Source organism: Chelon labrosus, assembly GCF_963514085.1.
Source record: "Chelon labrosus genome assembly, chromosome: 21".
Lineage (NCBI taxonomy): Eukaryota > Metazoa > Chordata > Actinopteri > Mugiliformes > Mugilidae > Chelon > Chelon labrosus.
Genome location: NC_140354.1, coordinates 14,296,616 through 14,317,502, shown reverse-complemented (window position 1 = coordinate 14,317,502; position 20,887 = coordinate 14,296,616). Strand labels below are relative to the sequence as shown.

General features: G+C 44.7%; 1 protein-coding gene across 1 annotated transcript; it reads right to left on the bottom strand.

The window, feature by feature from the left end:
- Positions 1 to 1,700: 1,700 nt before the first annotated feature.
- On the bottom strand, positions 1,701 to 19,436 carry gna13b (guanine nucleotide binding protein (G protein), alpha 13b). Its single transcript, XM_084569932.1, has 5 exons — positions 19,123 to 19,436; positions 9,374 to 9,603; positions 9,045 to 9,095; positions 5,538 to 5,738; positions 1,701 to 5,150 (listed from the first exon to the last, which is right to left on the bottom strand). Exons 1-5 carry the CDS (start codon positions 19,403 to 19,405, stop codon positions 4,779 to 4,781), a joined length of 1,137 nt encoding a protein of 378 aa, XP_084426058.1. The 5' UTR covers positions 19,406 to 19,436; the 3' UTR covers positions 1,701 to 4,778.
- Positions 19,437 to 20,887: the final 1,451 nt, after the last annotated feature.

Here is a 20,887-nt window from a genome sequence, read left to right as displayed (position 1 = left end):
AAATGTTTTCTGGGACGCTAGAGTGGCATCAGACTGAAATTGAGGAGCTTGGGGGAGGAGGAGGCACTAAACATCTGTATATTTGGCATATCATGTGTAGGTTCACTTCCTGATGTGATTACAGGCTAAGGTTACATATAAGACACTGGCATCAAGAGAATCGATCTTTGTAACCGGCTGTGGAGCGGCGCTGTTGCATAGTTGGAGCTACGTAAGGTGGCACACGACGTGTTCACAGCCAAACAGAAAATACTTGACTCATGTAGTTAACTGACTGATGAGAGAAGGACAGGTGAGAGATTTAAGGCAGAGATCTGGTTTTAGTTGGACGCTTCAGGCCTCTCTGTGTGTGTGTGTGTGTGTGCAGCGCCTCTCTTTGCCCACCAGGGTGCGCCAACACCCCAAGTTTCGACTCACAATTAACAAAAAATTAGAACAGAAACAAGCTCTTACGTACGACTTAGTTGCTGCTGATTCGACGGGTGATTAATACATCTAAGGTAGAATCAGAGGAATGGTGCAGAATTACATGTTTGAAATATGTGCTACTCAGGCTCAAGTGTGCAAACGGAGGAGGAGGAGGGCGCAAGGTTTTCTCAACAGCTTCATCATTTTTAAGTGCACATAAATATGGAGTAAATGTATTTTCATACTTCAAGCCAACAGGACTAATTCTCGTGCACGTTTAGCAGAACTGAGCTCACCTGTACACAGATTTTTTTTGCTAACAAATTAGTTTTGTCGGGTTTCTGAGTGCGTCCGAAGCACAAACTGCCCACAGACGGAGCGGCGGAGGGCTTCTTCTGCAGCTGCTCGCGACCGCTTATTTTATTTAAATTCTGACAAAAAAAACAACAAAACTTCCCGCTCAAACTCAGCGGTTGGATTCGCGAACAGCTGCCTGCAGAGCGATCTTAATTTCAAATGACGGCGAACGAACTGGGACAGAGGCTCCATTAAAGAGGCCCAGAAGGCGCCCCCCACCCGACGTCGGTCGCTCACACACACGCGCTCCTGTTCCCGCGCGACAATGTGACGCCCTGTGCTCCGATACTCAGGACCGAGTTTGTTCAGCATTGATAAAGGCTGTTTGAGGGGCGCGCGCGGGCGGGTGGGGGCCCTGACTTCATGGTGCGCGTGTGTGCGACAACGGGCCGTCGTCTGGGCCTCGAAGTGATGACAAAACAGTCTGAGCGAGGACAAAGGGACCTCTGCTGGGGCTTGGCTTTAGGGTGTGTGTGTGTGCGAGCCGGACAGGACAGGACAGGACGTCTGTGTGTGACAGAGACGCAAACACAAGAGGCTGCTTCATCCGGAGACAAGACCGGCTGCTGGAGGATCATCCTGACTGGCACTGGAGCGGTCGGGTTCAGCTTCCTCTTTTTCTTTTTAAAAAACAAAAAAGTTGGACTGCTCAATGCCAACACACGTGGGATGAGTGACACCCGCCTCCTTGTCGGTTTGGCAGAGGGGGCAGAGGATCTGAGTCGTCTCCAGGGAAGATACTTATTGAAATCTGGACACAGGCGAATGATTTTTACCCCCCATTCGTTTTTTTTTTTACACAAAAAGAAAATCATCTAACATGTGGAAATAGAAATAAACCATGTAAGTCTGTTAGAGGCGGCGACTGATTGTGTCGTTTCTGGTCGAGTAAATGACGTTCTTTAAAACATTAAAGTCATTAAAAGCCACTACAGTTTGCAGATAATCATCTTTTTATGGACTTTAGCTTGAAATCTGGGCAGAATGGAGACAAATTTAGTTATTACAGTATGAATGCAGTAAAGTTTTGTGATCAGACAACCGAGCGTCTAAAGAGACACCAGCAACAACAACAAAAAAACAAAAACAAAACAAAAAAAAAAGGCTTTGTAGGGCGTACACAAGAGAAACAACTGTACTGATTGAAACAGAGGAGGAGATTCATCCAGGGAGTGTGTGTGTGTTGATAAATGATAAATATTCAGTCTTGTAAACCTTTAAAAGTCGTCCAGGTTGATCCGCCGACCTCCAAACCACGTCCCGGTTCTCGTTGCCGGGTCAGCAGATCAACCCGCCACGCCAACAAACAAACCAGACCAATCACCCGCACGGTAACTCTCTAAAAAAAAGACGACTAAATAAAAATAAACACTCTGCAGGCCCGTCGGTTTCTTTCTACGCAAACAAACCCCCCCCCCCGCGATCGTTTTGTGTCTCGGCGGCGGCGGCTAGTGTTGGCATCGAACGGCGGAGCTAGTCAACTCAAGGCGGAGTCGCAATAACGAAATCCAGGGACACGGAAGTGACGCTCGCGGACATAAATACGGTACAGGTCTGCGTGAAGGTTACGTCGTCTGTTAGTAACAAGCGTTGTGGGCGTGGTGTGAGGAGATGCGTTAGAATAATACCTTCGACGTCATTAGAAGAGGAGTTAAGAGGACAATGTGATCTGTACATTAACTTTATACAACGACGAGAGAGAGAGAGAGGGAGGGGCCAGCGGACGCCAACTGCTGAGATGCATCACTAACAGACGGGGGCGGCTTTATCCCTTTTAAATTAGGGTGAGTGGAAGAGAGAGAGGGGGGGAGGGAGGGGGGGCGGACAGGTACCTTTTAGAAAGTAGAATGATTCGAGAGCAGGAAAAAAAAATAAAAAATCAGAAAACACGCAGGAAGAGATGATGTTCCCATCTTCTGACCATTTTCAACCTGGACCACGTCGTGCATCATCACGTTTTGGTGACGTTTTTTTTTTTTTTTTAAACAAAGGTGACTTGACCTTTTGAACCGCGATTGAAACTTTCCAATGAGGAAACTGTGGTTCACGTAGACTCAACACTCATTTCACGGTTCTTCCATTTGGGGGGACAGCGTTTGTGTCTTTAGGCTACGACGTGGAGCGTCACGTGCTCACGTCCGACTCATTCGGTGCCACTGGGAACGTCCCGGAGCTCCGCTAACATCTTGGAATAACGGGCGACAATTAAAAGCTAATGAAGCTACTTGGAGAAGAGACGAAACCTTTCCAAGGAACTCTTCAAGTCCAGTTGCCCTTGTTTCAGCTTCTTCTGGATAAACTTTTATCTGTTACGATATTAACACCTGATCTGTGTGCGTTGCGTCGTCTGGACATTCGTAAAAAACAAATGCCGAAGCGTACGGAGAAAGTGGCAGTTTAACAACGTCGCACTCTGGCTGTAACTTCACCGTTGCTTTGTTTAATTGTTTTATTTCCAAAGCTCTTGTTTACGAGACCTTTTAGGAGCTGAGGTGGACTACGTTTGACCAATCAACCTGCAGAAGGGAAAGTAGCAGCAAACCAAACCTAACGCCATTAAAAACAGTTGTCAAAGAACAATGGCTGCTCTCGGTAGCGGCGGCGCTTCCTCCAACACTTACAGGAAACATGAAAACGTTCCTCACATCGGCTCTCTAGGGTCGACTTCTGCCTTCTATGCTTCAGTCTGGAAGTCACAGTTATTAGTTAACACTTCTGAGGCACAGTCTAAAGATTCAAAGGTAAAAAAAAAAAAAATAAATAACAGCAAGACTTAAGATCTTAAGCTTTAAAGGCAAAAGTCCAGACGTAACAATGGAGGCGGCGTCTCTTGGTCTTTTCTGCCCCGATGATGTAAACTACGCTCCAGGTTGAAAATGGATTCTGCTTTTAAAACGCGTTAAAAGGAGTCTTCTCTGCTGCTGACATGACACACCCAGAGAGAAGCTCCCATCGGTCCGTGGCGTGAGGAGGGCGTTAGAGTTCTGGTCGGCTCCAATTCACAAGAAAAGCGGTTCACGGTGCGCGCCCTGAGAAAACCCTGCGCCTTGGCTTCGCCGTCGGTGCCGCAAGGCGTTTTAATTTAACAAGTGGTCCGTGCGTTTGTGCTCTCTCATCAGCACCCTTCCTCCCCCCCGAAAACAAAAACAAAAAACACTTTAAATTAACCGTAACACAGTCCATCAGCAGTCACAAATCAGCAAAGTGTAAACCCCTATAAAATATAAGTTAAGGAAAAATGCATAGATACATACAGTATATTCATATATTAGAAAAAGAGACAAAATGATTAGAAAACTAGAATTAAGTGGACTTTCGGAACAATAATTCCTATCTGTGTACGTTCGCCTTGTGCCACTGCTCTCAGGGGAAGTCGCCGCCGCCCACCCCGGGCCAGGCGACGCCGCCACCACCACCACCAGGCGTCGGTGGAGAGCAGGTGTCAAACAAAAAGGCAAAACTATGTAAGTTCTGCGAAAGGAAGGCAACACCTGGCAACAGTCACTGAGCCGCTGATACTGCCGGCGTCTGAAGGCGGCTTTTAACGGCAACAGTGGTCGGAGCAGCATAGAAACGAAGGACAGTGTGTGTGTGGCTGTGAATGTAGGGGGTGGTCGGTCCACTGCAGTGTGTGGATGGGGGTGGTGACAAAGAGAGAGAGAGAGGGGGGAGTTAGAGGTCATTTACAGTGGGTTTAATGGCCAGAGGGCGACTGGCACCGTCAGCCGAAGGTGGCTGTTGTAAGTCACAGTGAACGAGCTCAGTAAGGCAGAGAGCAAGCATGTGGGGAATGGCGGTAGTAGTGGTGGCTTTAATACACAGTCTAAAGTTCAAAGGTGAGGAGCAGGTCAAAGTCAAGGAGGGAGGGGGTGAAAGCGAGGACGCGGAGCCCGCTTCCCCTTGCAGGCCGGAGTTAGGAAAAAAAAAGGCACCGTGTGGGGGGCACCAGCTTTCCACCCGCCGCCTCCACCCGTTCCCTCCCGTCTCCCTCCTCCTCGGCCCGAGTTTCCCCCTCACTGCAGCATGAGCTGCTTGAGGTTGTCGTGCAGGATGGTGTCCTTGACGTCGCGGAACACCAGCCGGATGTTCTCAGTGTTGATGGCCGTGGTGAAGTGGTGGTAGAGCGGCTTCTGCTGCTGGTCGCGGCGCTTCTTGCGGAAGCACTCCACCAGGAAGCGCTGGACGTCCGCCAGGCTCGAGGGGGCGCCCGTGAACTCGGGGAAGTAGTCTTTGATGGACACCAGCTTCACCTTCTCCTCCAGCAGGTCCGTCTTGTTGAGGAAGAGGATGATGGAGACGTTGCTGAACACCCGGTTGTTGACGATGGTCTCGAAGATGTTGAGGGACTCGCTCAGCCGGTTGGTCTGCCGGTCCTCCATCAGCACCTGGAGGTGTTACAGACACGTGTCGCGGTCAAACGCTGGTAGCATTGAAACATTCACATTTTTGCTAATTATTATCCGACTGACTTCCTTTTCTACAGCTGACAAGTTCAGTCATGTGATATAGTGTCAACTTTGACGCTACCAACCACCAACAAAACAGAAGAGGAAGAAGACGATTATCATTTGTGGTTCATGAACGCTCATACACTCTTTCCACCGTCCTTTTACTACGAGGCTTCACTCTGTCACCAAGCGCAGCTAAAAGAGGAATTGTTGGTTTACAAACCGTTGACAAGGGAATACCTGTCAATAGCAAACCTCTGAAACCCTGCAGCGTGTCCCTCTCTCCTGTCAAACACTCTGCGGTTTTTCCCCCGACTAACTCACCTGGTCGTATTCGGAGGAGGAGACGAGGAAGAGGATGGAAGTGACCGAGTCGAAGCACTCGAACCAGCGCCGCCTCTCCGAGCGCTGGCCGCCCACGTCCACCATCTTGAAGGGCACGTTTTTGATCTCGAAGTCGTACTCGTGGATGCCCTTGGTGGGCTTTCTGGCCAGAAGGATGTCCTGCTGACTGGGGACATAGTCCTGCGAGTAGATTGTTGCGCGTTAGCGAGGCGAGACATGAATCAAAACTTGAATATTCAGCATTTTTACTGATATATTAATGTCTTTGTTCATGGGAAATACCTAGTTTTCATAATACACAGCTATAAGAGGAACTAATCATTGATTCTACCGATGAAAAATCGCTCTCCACCACCCACACACCGATACTACACCATACCGGGTCACATAGAAAGAGAGAAGAGCCAAGGAGTGAACTTCTCCCTCAGCCGCCTCTTGTTTCCTTTATTGCGACTCAACAAAACACTTTCTCATGTAACACTACTAATGTCTTAAGTCACAATGTGCACTGACGTCATCCTCTATACAGCTGGGTTTTCATCACATCCTCTAAGCAAAGTGCTGAGAAGCTTTAACAAAAAAAAAAAAACCAGAGCAACACACACTGCTGCTTTGGGGACATCCCTGTTCAACACTCTGCATTCCTGGAATACCAGAGCACATAAACAAATGTCGGGCTTGCGGGAGAGCGTGTCTTTGTCCAGAGGTACTTCTTAAGGCACGTTGCACATTTGTGATCAGACGTGTTTATTCTTGATTCGTAGAGCCGCGGTCGAAAGAGGAGAGAAACCCCAATTTGCCAAAGAGAGGGGGAAATGTGACATTGCAGAAGAGCACATTTCAAAACGGCACAAACGGCTAAAAATAAAGCTAAAGAGACGAGCTCAGTTGGTTTGATTAGAAAGAACTGTCCCCTTATCTGAAACTAAAGGACTCCACACACCGGTGTTTCACACCCTGGACGACAGGGAGCTTTGGCAGTCAAGCCAAGTCAAATAAAACAAGTGAATCCTCAGCTATTTGGGTGTAAACGTAATACAGTTGTGCGTGACAGTGTCGGTGCGTAACGGCTGCACCAGATCCAAATTCATAGCATTCCTCGCTGAATCACTGCTGGCGAAAACCACACAAGCCCGTGCCCGCTTGTGTGTGTGTGTGTGTGTGTGTGTGTGTGTGTCCTCTCACAGGAACACATCCTGCAGACACAAATAAAGGATGTTTTGCCAGAGATCCCTAATTTTCCTTCCCAAAAACACACTCCCGCAGGACTTCCAGTAAACAACCTCGTCTATTTGTGCAGCTTTTAATGCACAAATTGAGATGTTTGTCAGCTGGGCGTCTGGGTAAATAGATCACGGCGACGCGGCAACGTGGCAACCTGGCAACAGTGAACCACCAACTTAGCATCTAGGTCGTTCTGAGACTATTTTCTATTTGGTTGTTTCACTTTTTTTAGTTATTTTGGACATTATTTTGCCTTAAAGGACCAAATACAGATCTCTAGTAGCAAACTGGTCAATATCCTACTACAATATGCTGTGATTTCAGCGTTGACCAGAAGAAAATAAAGGTAATTCATTTAAGTTTACTTGTATATACAATTCGCTCGCCTTTAACGGCCATTTTATTCAATTTATTCCGTTCTTTACAGACGCTAATAATAGAATAAACAGCTCAGACTCTTGTTACAGTAAGGAGTCAGCTTTAAATATATTTTATGACAAATGGAGGAAGGTATATATTATAACAGATACTGTGTAGCTGCGGCTTACTTTGACTCACTTCTGTGTTAAGACTCACTTCCTGATCTATTGTGGAAAATCCCTGTTCTTCGCACACTGACGCAGACTTGCGTTACCGTGGGACATACGTGACTTTGTGTGTTCTGTCCGCATGAGACAAGACTTTGAAAATAGTTTATTAGAACTGATTTAACTCAAAACTGCTGTAATTTTCTTGCGTCAGTGCCCTCTCTGATTATATGGGTGACAAACGAATCTCCGCGTTCAACTCGAATGACAAGCTGTGCGCCAATCGATCTAGATTTGTACTTTATATGCAAACAACACGTAGACTTCATCATTTGGGGCTCAGCAGAGTTCTGTTCAGAAAAAGCCGCTGCATCTAAACGACGTCCCCTTTTTTCGCGTCTGCTCCGACGTGTCGACGCGATACAAACCGTGGGACGTAATCAGCTTAACGTTAACTTCACCCTGTGGTTATTTTACACAAGCTTGCACATGGGTGACATTACACCTCCGACGCTGGCGGTGGTATTCATGTAAAATACATGAATGAAAATCAAATTTCCAGTCAAAAGGTGAATCAAGATTGCGGTTGGCATTGGGGAAATGCAGTGACTTAACACCACATGGCGACTTTGCATAGATCAACACGAACATATGACTAATTGACCACATATCTTTTTGTAACGGAAACACACACACACACGCCCTTCTGTTTAATTATTCAATCTCGTAACGCCTGTTAAAATTAATTATTATTTCACTTAGTATACCGCTACAGGATTATAGTATTTTATTTTCAAATAGGCTCTCTATTTATTTATTTGTTCGTAACGATCACTCTAAACAGTGGTCAGGTGTCGCGTCAGGATTTGTCTCAGGTGCTGGGACGGGCTTGTCTTTTGTCGTTTGACAGACAGCTGAGTTTGTCCTCCCACAGTTCACCAGCTTAAACAAACGTGACACATTTCCCAACGCTACTTTCACAGTTAAACAGATGTCGGTCACATGTTTCTCTCAGCTACGAAACATCACCTGTGTCTGTTACTCTAGGACGTACTATGTAATCAGAAACTTGAACAGGTTATTTTTTTCCACATTAAATTACCACAGAGATTAAGTCTGGAATATTTATTCACAACGACTTCTTCTATTTTCAGTTATTTCCCTTATTTTTTTTAGAAAAGGCACAGATTGGCTAATAGGAATCTGTGTGGGAAATGACACACGGCGAACACAAAAAAACGTCTGCTCAGGTTCCGCTTCACTGCCGCTGCCCTTTTTTTTTTTGTCTGTCACCTGACCACATATTATCTGTTTCTAAATGACTTAATCAAGCACACAGCAATCTGTTATGTATCACTTCCTGACTTCTCCAGAATTTGTGTGAAGTCTTCAACACGTCTGGGACGTTTGGGGCTAAATTTATAAAAAAAAAAAAAAAAACAACCGCAAAACCAAATGTGTCTTCAATACTATTCTCAGTAACAAGGTTTTTGGAATGTCCCCAAGCTTCACCTTCGGTATTTGTCTCAGTAGGCAGAGGAACAATGAGCGCACACACTAGAACAAACCAGTGCAGCGACCGAGGACAGGAAGGCAACGGGTTTTCACTTCTCTTTTTTTCAACAAGCGAGCCCGGGGTCGCTATCACACCCCATCTGCTCCATCGGCCGCCCTGACGATGCGCGCGTGTTCGTGTCGCGGTGGGAGCTTCTGATGATGTGGGGGCGGGACTTACCGACTGTCCGAGCTTATCCAAATTGTCCAGGAAATACTTTACTGACTCCCCCTGAGAGAGAGACAAACGAGAGACGAGTTCAGTCTAAAATGAGACATATCTGAGGAGCCAATCAACGCGACGTGGAACTGAGTTACATTTAGGGTTAAGGACTGAGAATCATTAAGAAATTTATATTTTTCAGTTCGACTAATTAATCACAAAATGAAGAGAGAACAGGAGGTGTCTCTTTTCATTATATTTGTTTTTAAATTAACCTTAAATTTCAGAAAACAGCTTATTACTGTGTTAAGGATTTCTTTGCACGCGGCAGAGTTTGGTTTACTCACCAGCTGGAACTCCCTGCGGCGATCGTACGCGTTCTGGATGCCCTGGTCGGCCCACAGGGCTCGGATGGACGGCAGGTAGTGCTGAAAAACCTTAGTTTCCACCATGCCGTGACCGTGGGCCATTGCCGAACGGGTGTCGAACGCCATCATGGTGTCCCCGTGGCTCTGGTTGGCCGGGTCGCCCCATGGGATGTGCAGCTTCTCTCGAGCGTCCACCAACACTCGAATACCTGAAGGAGAACGGAGGAAAAAAAAGCATGACATGAAGAAAGAGTTGTTTGCCTTTTTAGAGCTATTATTAGCATCGGATTCATTTGTATTTTTCTTTATTTTATCACGAACAGCAGCAAACTATTTGCAACTTTCCACAAGACTGCACTGTAGGGGACCGGGCTTGCTGAGGACTTTCCAAAATTAGTGTTTGCATCTTTCGTTTTAAACTCATCACACCGCCGGTGACCCAGCGTGCTCACGATCTCGTTCATTTACAGCTGCTAAGAGTTCTCACCACATTTGAATATGTTTCTTGTTCTTGCCGATCACGCGACACACCGGTGCACATGATGTTAAAAGGAGGACGAGACGAGACGGCAAGCCCTGAGGCGAACCGGTGGAGTTGTCTGGAGAAAAACACTGCGACTTTTCAGTTAAAAGGTCCATTATCGAACAAATCCAGTTAGGATGGGATTCAAAGAGGCCTCGCTGTGAGGCAGGAACAGCCGGCTGGTGTTGAACGCAGAGAGTTAAATCGATAAATAAAGAGTCTGACACGAGGCCTGGGGCTCTCTGGATGCTGATACAGGATGAGTTACAGTATCCTCCACTGCTCCACCAGACACATAACCTGTGTTAAAGCCTGTTTTCTTGATGAGCTTCTCAAAGGATCATTTCATTTTAGTTATATTTTGACTTCATGTGGACACAAAGCTTCTTTTCACCCCATCAGGCTTGTTTTTTGATGATGTTTTCACTGTTTTATCACCCTTTGCACAGGAGGTGTCCATAAAGTGGTCTATGAAACATGAGGCGTTCGGGATCCTGATGCCGTTGTACTCTAGCCTAGAATCTAGACGCGCCCCTAGCCCCTAGGGGCAGTCTAGTTACTCTCCGTTGACTTGAGATTTTGAAAAATCCAAGATGGACCGGGCCAATCACGAGTCGGTGGGCGGGCTTAACATGACGACGACCACAGAGAGCCGTGAATTACGCGTGAATTCCCCGTCCTGCTAGAACTACCGGAGCGACGGCTGCTGCTAGAGAACAACTTTCTTTCGAATCGGCTTCGGCCGCCGCTCTGAAAGACTTGAAGTGAAGCTTTTCCAGAGAATGTCTAATAGGAATAATAATAATAATAATAATAATAGGAATCCGTAGACGGGCTCTGGCTTTTCTCTGAGAAAGGAACTCTCTTTTCCGTCGCTCTGACTACGTCACCTTTCTTCGTTGCTCTGATTGGTTGTAGCGCTATCCTATAGAGAGCCGAAGTCCCGCCCCTTCTACTTCCGGGTCATGGGACCTATCTTTCGAAAAAATATGAACGGCAGTCTATGGAGAGATCATAATTATTTTTTGGTCCCGTTCGAATTGTGGCATGAATTTCACATATGATGTGTGTGAATTTAAAAGATAATTTTTCACGTCAAGAGATAAATTATTTGACGTAAATAAGCTGAACAACGTTAGGTTTTGTATGAGATCGCTTAGTGAACTACATCTCTCGTCTGAGAACTATGGCTGTCTCCTTGTTGAGCTTTACCGTCTTCTTCCAGGACGAAGGCAGAAGCATCAAACGAGGTGAAAATCATTATAAATCGGGTCATGTTGAGAGCTGTAGTCACACGAAGGGAGTTTTGGTCGGTTCTGTACGCGCCAGCATGCGGGACTTGTAGTTCGTTTAATTACGTATTTTCCATAGCGTTTTACTGAACTATCTTGCGACAAACTGTGACATTCTTGACATGTAAAATCATTTTTTATTCTGAAAAACAACATATGTATAATCCAAGGCACAAGTCGATCGGGACCAGAAAATAATTTATCTTTCGCCATAGACTGCCGTTCATATTTTTTCGAAAGATAGGTCCCATGGAGGCAATCGGAAGGGGCGGGACTTCGGCTCTCTATGTGCTCCGTGAATTACGCGAGTTCCCCATCCTGCTAGAACTACCAGAGCGATGGCTGCCGCTAGCGAACAACTTTCTTTCGAATCGGCTTCGGCCGCCGCTCTGAAAGACTTGAAGTGAAGCTTTTCTCTGAGAAAGGAACTCTCTTTTCCGTCGCTCTGACTACGCCACCTTTCTTCGTTGCTCTGATTGGTTGTAGCGCTATCCTATTGCGTGGAGAGGGAGTTTGAAAGACAACCGTTTATCCCACCCCTCCGGTTGAGCCCTGTCTACGGACCCTACGTTTAATGTGGGTCTGGCTCGTCAGGGCTACTCACTAGCTATAAACTTCACACTGAACTAAAGCAGCTGTGCACGTGTTTGCAGGTTAAGACAAATCGTCCGCGACAAGCCGTTACTTATTCCGACTAACGTTTGACTAATGAGTTTGACCCCGAGCAGAAACGAGCAGCCATCCTCCAAAACGCTCAGTTTACATTTCTGCTCCATGAACTCTAGTTCACTCGTTCAAAGCTGAAACAAGCCAGCTCTGACGATGTTCGCCGTCTCTCGGCTTTCACCAACATGCGGGTTAATCCAGCTGTATGCAGGGTGGGTGTGTGTGTGTTTGTGTGTGTGTGAGAAAGCTGACAGCTCAAGGATGTGTGTGTGTCGAGCCCCGTCTGCATATCTCCAGTTCCTGTGACAAGTATTCAACCTTCGCGCTTTGAACTGGAAGCAACACCAGCGCGCAAACACCTTTTGTCTCTCACAGTTGATGAGAGACAACAGGATGCCAGACTGAACCGTGCAACAATTACACAACTATTTAAAGCCACAAACATTACACGGGCTTCGCATTTAAAGAAGGAAAAGGACTGAAGATCCTTCCAAAAACGATCATCCAGGAGAATCACCACCTCTCTGAGAGCGCTTCAACGTAAACTGAACACCGTAGCTGTCATTAGGGGAATTAATCATAGCGTCGCTGTTATATTAGAGCGCTTAATTTTAACCGGTAGATGTCGTGAAGTGTTAAACGCCGTATGAAGCTTCCTCTTTATTCAGTTTAATACTCAATATGTAGACGTACATACACCGAAGCAAACGATGTCCTTCAACACAGAGGTTTATAGATCAGCGCTGCGTGCTCTTTGTGGGTTGACCTACATTTCATTTTTAATCAATGAGTGACGCTGTGTGTCCCTCGTCCATTTCTGTCCACGCTACTGCTGCTGCTGCTTTCCGCCCACACATCAATGCAGTGCCTTTTTTTTTTTATTATGCCTTAATATCTAGTTTCTACATTATTATTACCTGGTCTTAAAATGTCGCGTGCATCTTGTTAACGCTGATGGTGTCAGTGAGCCAGAAATCGATGCTCAAAACTTTAATCAATAGAAAACGGGGGGGCTCAGGTTTCACGTCCTACTTCATTGAACTTCGTGTCATTAGTCCAATGAATTGTTTCGTTAAAAGCTAAACAGCCTCGAAAGGACACAGATGTGTGTTGCTGTAGTCTTGATTGCTCAGAGAGCTGCAGACAAACATGTTTAATTTTTACCGCGTGCAAATATTGACAGACATTGGAAAAAATCACAAGTCTTTCCTCCAGTTTTCCACAATTACGTGTTGAAATGCCTGTAACACTGTTAACGTCTACAGGTTTTCAGTATATTTTTATGTGAACGGCGACCGCTCGTCAAACCCAGCAACACTAACTTCGGACGTCAGGACTCGATAAAGGCTAGGAGCTCTACGGTTGGTTTGTAGACGAATAATAAGTCAATCATTGTGGTCTGCGCACACTTAAGCCGAGTGCATCTGCCCGAAAATGATGAGCTCCGGGTCACGACTGCCCTATTTTCAGGGCTTTTTGAACAGAAAGGGTTTTTATTTTGACCCAAAGCCCGACCCCAACCCAACTGCACGTTGTAATGCTGAAAACATTTCTCCAACACACTCAATCTACACGACCTTTGTCCTGCGCTGACTTCATCCGACTTGAGGAAGCAACTTTCAGTCGTCTTGTAATGACACAATAGTTGACTCATAACGATATTATTAAAGCTGTGTTTTCAAGATAATGGCATTAAAAGAAAAATAACAACTACCAACACTGTTGTACGTCAGTTCTGTAACTTTACTGTTTAAGTTTATTGTTAAAGTTTACTTTAATGACATGCGTCAGGTCTATTCTCTATCAGATTACACTGAACAAGGTCAGCTCTGGGGCAGATACTGATAGAGAGGATACGACTGGTGTATCTCTAACAAACAAAAGTGTCTATTTGCGTATTTCAGAATTAAAAACATCTATTCTTCAACCAAAATAACTGGATTTTGGAAGTTTAAAGTCCTGGCAACACAGTTATATGTGGTATTATTGGTCCGTGTGACGCTTATCAGTTCAATTTTCTAAACACAAACGGATATTTTGGAAAAACAGAAAAATGGATTCAAAAATATCCAATTTTTCATTTTTTTCCGTTTTGACAAATTAAAAAATTTGGATCTTTAAACTGCTTTTCCAATTTTCTGTTTTTATTCAGAGGAACAGAAATTTAGAAATTTGCAAAATTGCGTCTGGGCTCCAACTACTCAATTATTATTCTCTATCTCCTTGCCCCCCCCCTGTTCAGTCCAAAGTTCGTCTGTAAGAAGTTTTGCACTCGCCCGCAAGTATAACCTACATTCTCAACAAGATTTCGGATTATATTCTCGTAGTTATCCAGCGTCGACGACATGACTGCCCCGAGTCTTCTTGAATGCCCGCCTAAACACACCCAGACACACCCACGCGATAACTAGCCAGTCGCCAACCAATTCTCACAACCGGTCATAGAACTACGTGGAACGAGGGAGAGAGTATCGTTGCGGTATTGAATAATTGGAGCCCAGACGCAATTTTTTTACACAATTTTGTAATTTTCTAAATTTCTGATCCTCTGAATGAAAACGGAAAATTGGAAAAACAGTTTAAAAATCCAATTTTTTAATTTGTCAAATGAAAAATTGGATATTTGAATCCATTTTTCTGTTTTTCCAAATGTCCGTTTGTGTTTAGATTATCTGTTTCATCTGGATATTGCGTTGGGTCAGAAGATCCAGACCACGACAGCAGTACGGACGTGGTCTTCTTAAAACTAACCCGTCAGTCTTGTTCTGTATTAGTTAAGACTTGTATTGGCACATCCTCAGCCACAGCTGTGCTTTAATATTATAATCAGGGCTACTACCTATTTTTACACATGTTAATTATGAACTCTGGACTCTGACTTGGCACTCACTGTATTGTATTTTGTTTTTTTTTATCCGTAATCTGATGTCACTGCTATTCTTACTGTATTTAAATGCACAATATGTGATTGATAATTCATCATTTGTATGTTCTGATTTTTAACTGGACCCCAAGGAAGACTAGTCCGCCGCTTCTGCGTCAACTAAAGGGGAGCCGCAACTAAACAATAAACAATAAACTAGTTGCCAGTGGGTTTTTATTAATTTTTCTTTCCAGCGTCCCTGCGTCCTGCGTCTCACTTACCCCTGCAAAGTCTACTACGGTTGCAAATTCTGTAAAAAGCTAAACGGCGGCTCTCGAATTCACAATATTTTGAAATGAATGATCTTTACGGTATATTTAGACGATGGGACGAGTTTTTTTTGTCCCCAATCTTTCAGTATCAATACGGGGAACAATCTGATCTTAAATAAGCAAAATTTCCTCCCCTGGAGTTTCATAAAGGCTTTCATCTTACTTCTAATAGATAACATGTGCAGGCAGGAGCGTGGTTTTGATTTACGGCAGAGCTAAAATAAATAAGCTGAAGCCTAATACTGATCCGATTATTTAAAAAAAATGCCTGGATCAGCCCCGATACCAATCTGCCAACACCGATAGTGACATCCCTAATATTTAGAAAAGTAGACTGAGGAGCTAAAACTAATTTTAGGGTTAAAAAAAAGGGCTAACACTAAAACTAACATTAAAAAGAGAGAAGGGATCCGTACACGCTCTGAACATATTGTGCACACAGGCTATTACAAACCAAAGAAGGGACCTTATTTATCGTGACACAATCTGTGTGTCAGTGGTGCATCGGAGAAGAGAAAATAAAAAAAATCTCGCGGCTCCTCCCACCTAAAGGATTTAACGGTTATGCTGAAATGACAGTAACAGTTTCCTCTCACATTAACCACGTCCAGAGTCAGATACTTTCCCCCGACGAGTGAAACTGAGCAAATCTTTCCAGCATGACACTTCCCTGTTTTGCACGACACTGACACGAGTTTACATGTAACCCCACGGCCCGCCCACCCACCACCCACCCCCACCCCACTTCAGCCTCTCCTCACGCACAATCAACATGACATCACGACGGCGTTCGGTGTAACACGTAGGGGTTTTTCACGTCTGGTTTGTTGTGGGTTATCCGGACTGACGTAATGGGGGGGGGGGGGGGGGTGTCACCTGGAGATCTGTGGCAGTTCAGCTGCTTTGTGTTGCTTTCATGCGAGCTGGGGAAATTATTTTAAATGTGACTTATTAGCTCATGGTTTCATGACGGCGGTTACCGAATTTAGTGACAGGTTACGTCTATCTGGATAACAGCTTTCCCCAAAGGGAATCGGGTTTCTACAATTCCTGGCGCTAAATTGTAAAAACCAAACAAATACAAACATTTTCATACGTCTTTTTATACTGTTTTTTATTTATTTTTTTATTGGGGACGGCTTTAATCTCATTGTACGTGTGTATAGTGACAATAAATTCATTCTACTCTATTCTAAAGCCTCAGGAAGAGGAAACAACAGCTTTATTCATTACAGAACAACCTGCACTTGACAAATACTTTGGAAGAAGGTGGCTTGGATTATACAGACGGCCGATCTGATATCAAAAGCAGCAGCAAGGCAGCCGCGCTGAAAACGTCTGGTGGAGTAAATTAGGGTCGCCCCCCTGATAATGCCCCAGTAACGGTCACAAATCTGCCCACGAAGGGGGTTTGCTTTCTCGCAATCGTACAGCCATCACTTTACTTTCTGTCTGCTGCTCTATTTCTAGACTCGAAGCGATGTGAAGCGTAAAGGAGCAACTGCGCTTCAAGGGTCGTCGCCGCTGCTGCTAGCTATCGCCCCGTCTGATCGCGAAAGGTGTTTATTTCTGCTCTTGTCTTTCGGTAGAAGACAGAGTGTGTGTGTGTGTTTGTGTGTGTGTGTGTGGTTAATAACTAAATGACAAGAGACACATTCACAGGATTTGATGACACACTTTTAGCGTCAGGCGGTTAGCGATGATTCAATTTCACCAACTGACACACGACTAGAAATAAATCCGAACGCTAAACACGTAACACTCGTGTTACACGCTTATGGTGTTGAAAATAGTTTAATATGCTATTTAACGTTTAAACGCTCGGCGATGCACAATGCTTTGGGAGTTACGAACGTTAAAACCTCTTCTAATCGTACACGAGAAGTACTTAAAACTGAGACACTAAGTTTAAGAGACACCAAAACACATATTTACATTTAAATTTACTTTTAACCACGGCTGAAGTCACAGCATCGCGAGTGCGTCAGATGATGTTGTTGTTGTTGTTGTAAAATCTGGACTGTGAGGAGCAGCAGATGGAAAGAAGTGATCGCCAATTAGCACCGTATTCAGTCACTACTTCACACTTGATCTATTGTGTAACGACAGAAACAAAATCACCTGAGAACGGCTTCACTGGGAATTTGAAATGCTGCCTCCTTTAGAAGCTTTTACATGTGTACGTACGTACGAGTAAAGTTGGGCAAAGGCTAACCCACAGCAGAACCCACAACTTTTGCTCTGAATGCAAGTGAAACAGGTTTAACCTTAGATTGTAAAAACCAAACTAATCCGTCAAAGAGATAGTAGGAACGGGAGGAACGTAAACAAAAAGAGGCAGAGGACGTCCACAGACGACAGCGCTGGTAGAGGAACGCTCTCCGGGAGGTAAAGTAGAGAGGAAACCAGGAGTGTTAGAAGCTAAAAAAATATTCTACAGTGGTGGATTAAGTTGCATGATCTCCACGTGGCTGAACCGCATTTCACTCACTGAGGTAAACGGTTAAATCCTTAATGTCAATTTGGTTTTATTTATTAAACCCCTTGAATCAAAGCACACCTGTCCCACACGAGTACACTTCTGCTGTTCAGCTTCAGCACCACCTTGTCACAAAAGCAAGCGGCAACTCAGACACAGACACAGACGCGGTCAGGATGATTCGCTGAAATTCAAACCCGAGCATCAGAATAGGGAAGAAATGTGATCTGAGGGACTTCGAACGCGGCGGCATGATTGTTGACGATGCCAGATGGCCTGGGTCCGAGAGTGTTTCACAAAAAGTGCTGATCTGCCGGGATTTTCACACGCAAGCATCTCCAGGGGTAAACAGATAACGGTCGCTGGCAGACATAGAAAAATGACTGGTCTTTTCACCAGCTGTCAGTTATTACGTTTGGTTATTTCCTGCGCCGGTACCCACACTTGTCAGCCATGCCGTTTTTCACATTTTTGATATGTGACGAATCACCTTTTACAAGAATTTAAGAAGTCTGGACTTAACAAAGACTAGGAACCCTCTGCTTGGCGGCCTGCAGACCAGAATAAACTCAAAAACTGATAACTTTTAGACGTCAGCTGGCTCTAATGTCTCTTTTTTTTGCAACCCACTGGTACTCAAAGCGGTTTACAGTCACAGAGGCGCATCTACCCAGCAAACACACAAACACACACACACACACATTAACGCACCAGTGCCAAGCACCGGGGGAGCAACTGGGAGTTCAGTGTCTTGCTCAAGGACACTGCCGGGGATCGAACAGGGTACACGCTCTGGTTTATTGACAGCCTGCTCTTGAACCCCAATCACTAAAGGGTCTTTAAACTTTAAAACGGTCTTTAACATGTTTGTCATTTTAGCCCTGTCCACTGACTAAGATAGGGTTGTCAAAATAACACTAACACAATACAATTAAGTAGTATTACAAAAAAAAAACAACAACACAGCATTCAAAATGAAAACAAAGCAGGATCTGTTACTTTAAACTGAAGCTGAATACCTTAATAACTTAATCTAGCTAAGATTTAGTGCTTTTTTAATTCAATGCATTCAATAGTGTACCTAAAGAACTGGCAGGTGAGTGTTTGTGCACACTGGCAGGGATGCTGTTGCCTCATTTAGCGCTTACATTCAGTTATTAGTGGATGTTTCGGTGCTTAACAGCAGCCATGAGGAACACTCGGACAATGTCAAACCTTTGTGTACGTTACGTGTGTGACTGAGCATTTTTATAAAAGGGACCGAGACCATTATATACTGTGCGAGAAGCCCTGAATAAACGCAAACGGCCACCGACACGCTGGAAAAGTCACCTTGCTCGTCTTGTGTCCGACCGGACAAACACAGACAGCATGGGCGTTTCTTGGTTGCTTCACCCGCTAACAGAACTAGCTCAGTGGAACGCTGAGAAGTGCTTCCAACGGCTGAACCGTTGAGCTAGCATGGCTAACAACTTCCCACTCAAACGGTACACCCCGATAAAAAAAAAAAACAGGCGACTACACAAGCCAGCTTCAGCCTATTAAACACAGCGGGCTCTCGGCGTGGCCTTACCTTTAATAACGTTACTATAAATCGTGCCTCTGAATTCTCCTTTGGCCTTCTGATCGAAGTCCTGTCCATGGATAATGCGCATCTGCTTGAGGAAAGTGGACTTGCCGCTCTCGCCCGCTCCGAGCAACAGGATCTTCACCAGCCGCTTAACGTACGTCTTGTCCCGGTTTATGCACTTGTCTATCTCCTTGGACTTCCGCAGCTGCTCTACCTCGCCGCTCGTGAGGAGACAGTTGGGAAAACATACAGATAAAAGGGAGCGGGACGGCAGGAAATCCGCCATCTTTGAAACAACTTCATCGATGCAGACAGCGAGGAACGAGGAGGGCTGAGCTCGCTGGTCCGATTGCTGCGTTTAGGTGCCGTGGGAATTATATGTAACGTCCACCTCCGCTTTCACTTGCGTCATTCAGCTCTTTTAAAATCCAGCCTCCCAACGTGTCCAAAATTTACCACAAATAAATAAATAAATAAAAATAAAACATATACATAAAGTCTCAAATGTACATAACTTGTCTGTCACATTCAGGCGTATTTTACATGGTTGAAAATAAATATTAATTTATTCATTGATTTTACAATTTTACAATTACCGTGAATGTATCGTGGCGGACGCTCTCCAGCGTTTAGTATTTGGGCGGGTCTCACAGGAGCATCTTCTCTCTCAGCACATTTCATGCACAAATATTAACATATTGCAAATTTTTCTTTTGTGTGGAGGTAAATAGACAGATGTTTTTTTAACTGCATATCTGATGTTTGCTTTTGGTATTGGATAAAGTTGTTGACATGCAGTGACATGTCTGAGAAATATAGAAATATTACCTAGCAAATCAAACTATTGTAGCATGTGCCAACTTATTTAGTGAGCTGTATGATCTTTTGTGTTATATTACATTATACTTAGCAAAACCCAACTGCATAAGCGTGCATGCCTCTTTTACAGTTGGGTATAAGATCATGTGAAACAGTTAATCCGAGATGACTTCGATTAAATCCCAGTTGGTTCCACAGAATTTTTCTGCCTCCATGGAAGACAGTCACCAGAAAGCGGAATATAATATGTCACAGTGGCGTTATCAAGAACATGACGTCCCTTTTAAAATTGATGAGGGAAAACTGTTTACAGGCCAACAACAACATTAAAGGAGCTGCAGCTCTTTTTGGCCGGTACTAGCTGCTCCCTCTATGTGACAGCTATCTCCCTGTATACTTCATCTGTCTGGGCCGTGGGCCAGGATGGCAAGAGGCAAGCTTTTACGGATGAAAAAAACACACATGGAAGCCCAGATAAACTTCAGCCAAGACTGAACTTCTTGCCCATAATTGTAAAATGTATGTTTGGCTCAAAAACACCAATAACACTACATCCACGGTGATGGATGGCGGTCCTAGTTTGGAGCTGCTTTTCTACAGCTGGGACTGAGGCTTTAGTGAAGGTGGAGGGAATCAGAATTAGCTCAGCTGATATAGCTCACTTTTCTCGTAGAACAATAATAATAATTTAATATGTAATTTAGTCACAACACTAAACAATAACTTCTGTGTCTGGGATTGCTGGGGTGTGACAGACAAAGTTCCCTCAGCTGATTGGTGGATAAATCTGTCCTTCCCTTCATCCACACAGAGGAGGGGTGCGCTCGTGTCCACTGTAAGCACACGCTTGCCTGTCGGGAGCTACACCTATTGTAACTGGAATATATTTCACACTAGGATTTTGCTTTATTTTTTTTACATCTGATTTGGTCTTCATCCGTCTGCAAAC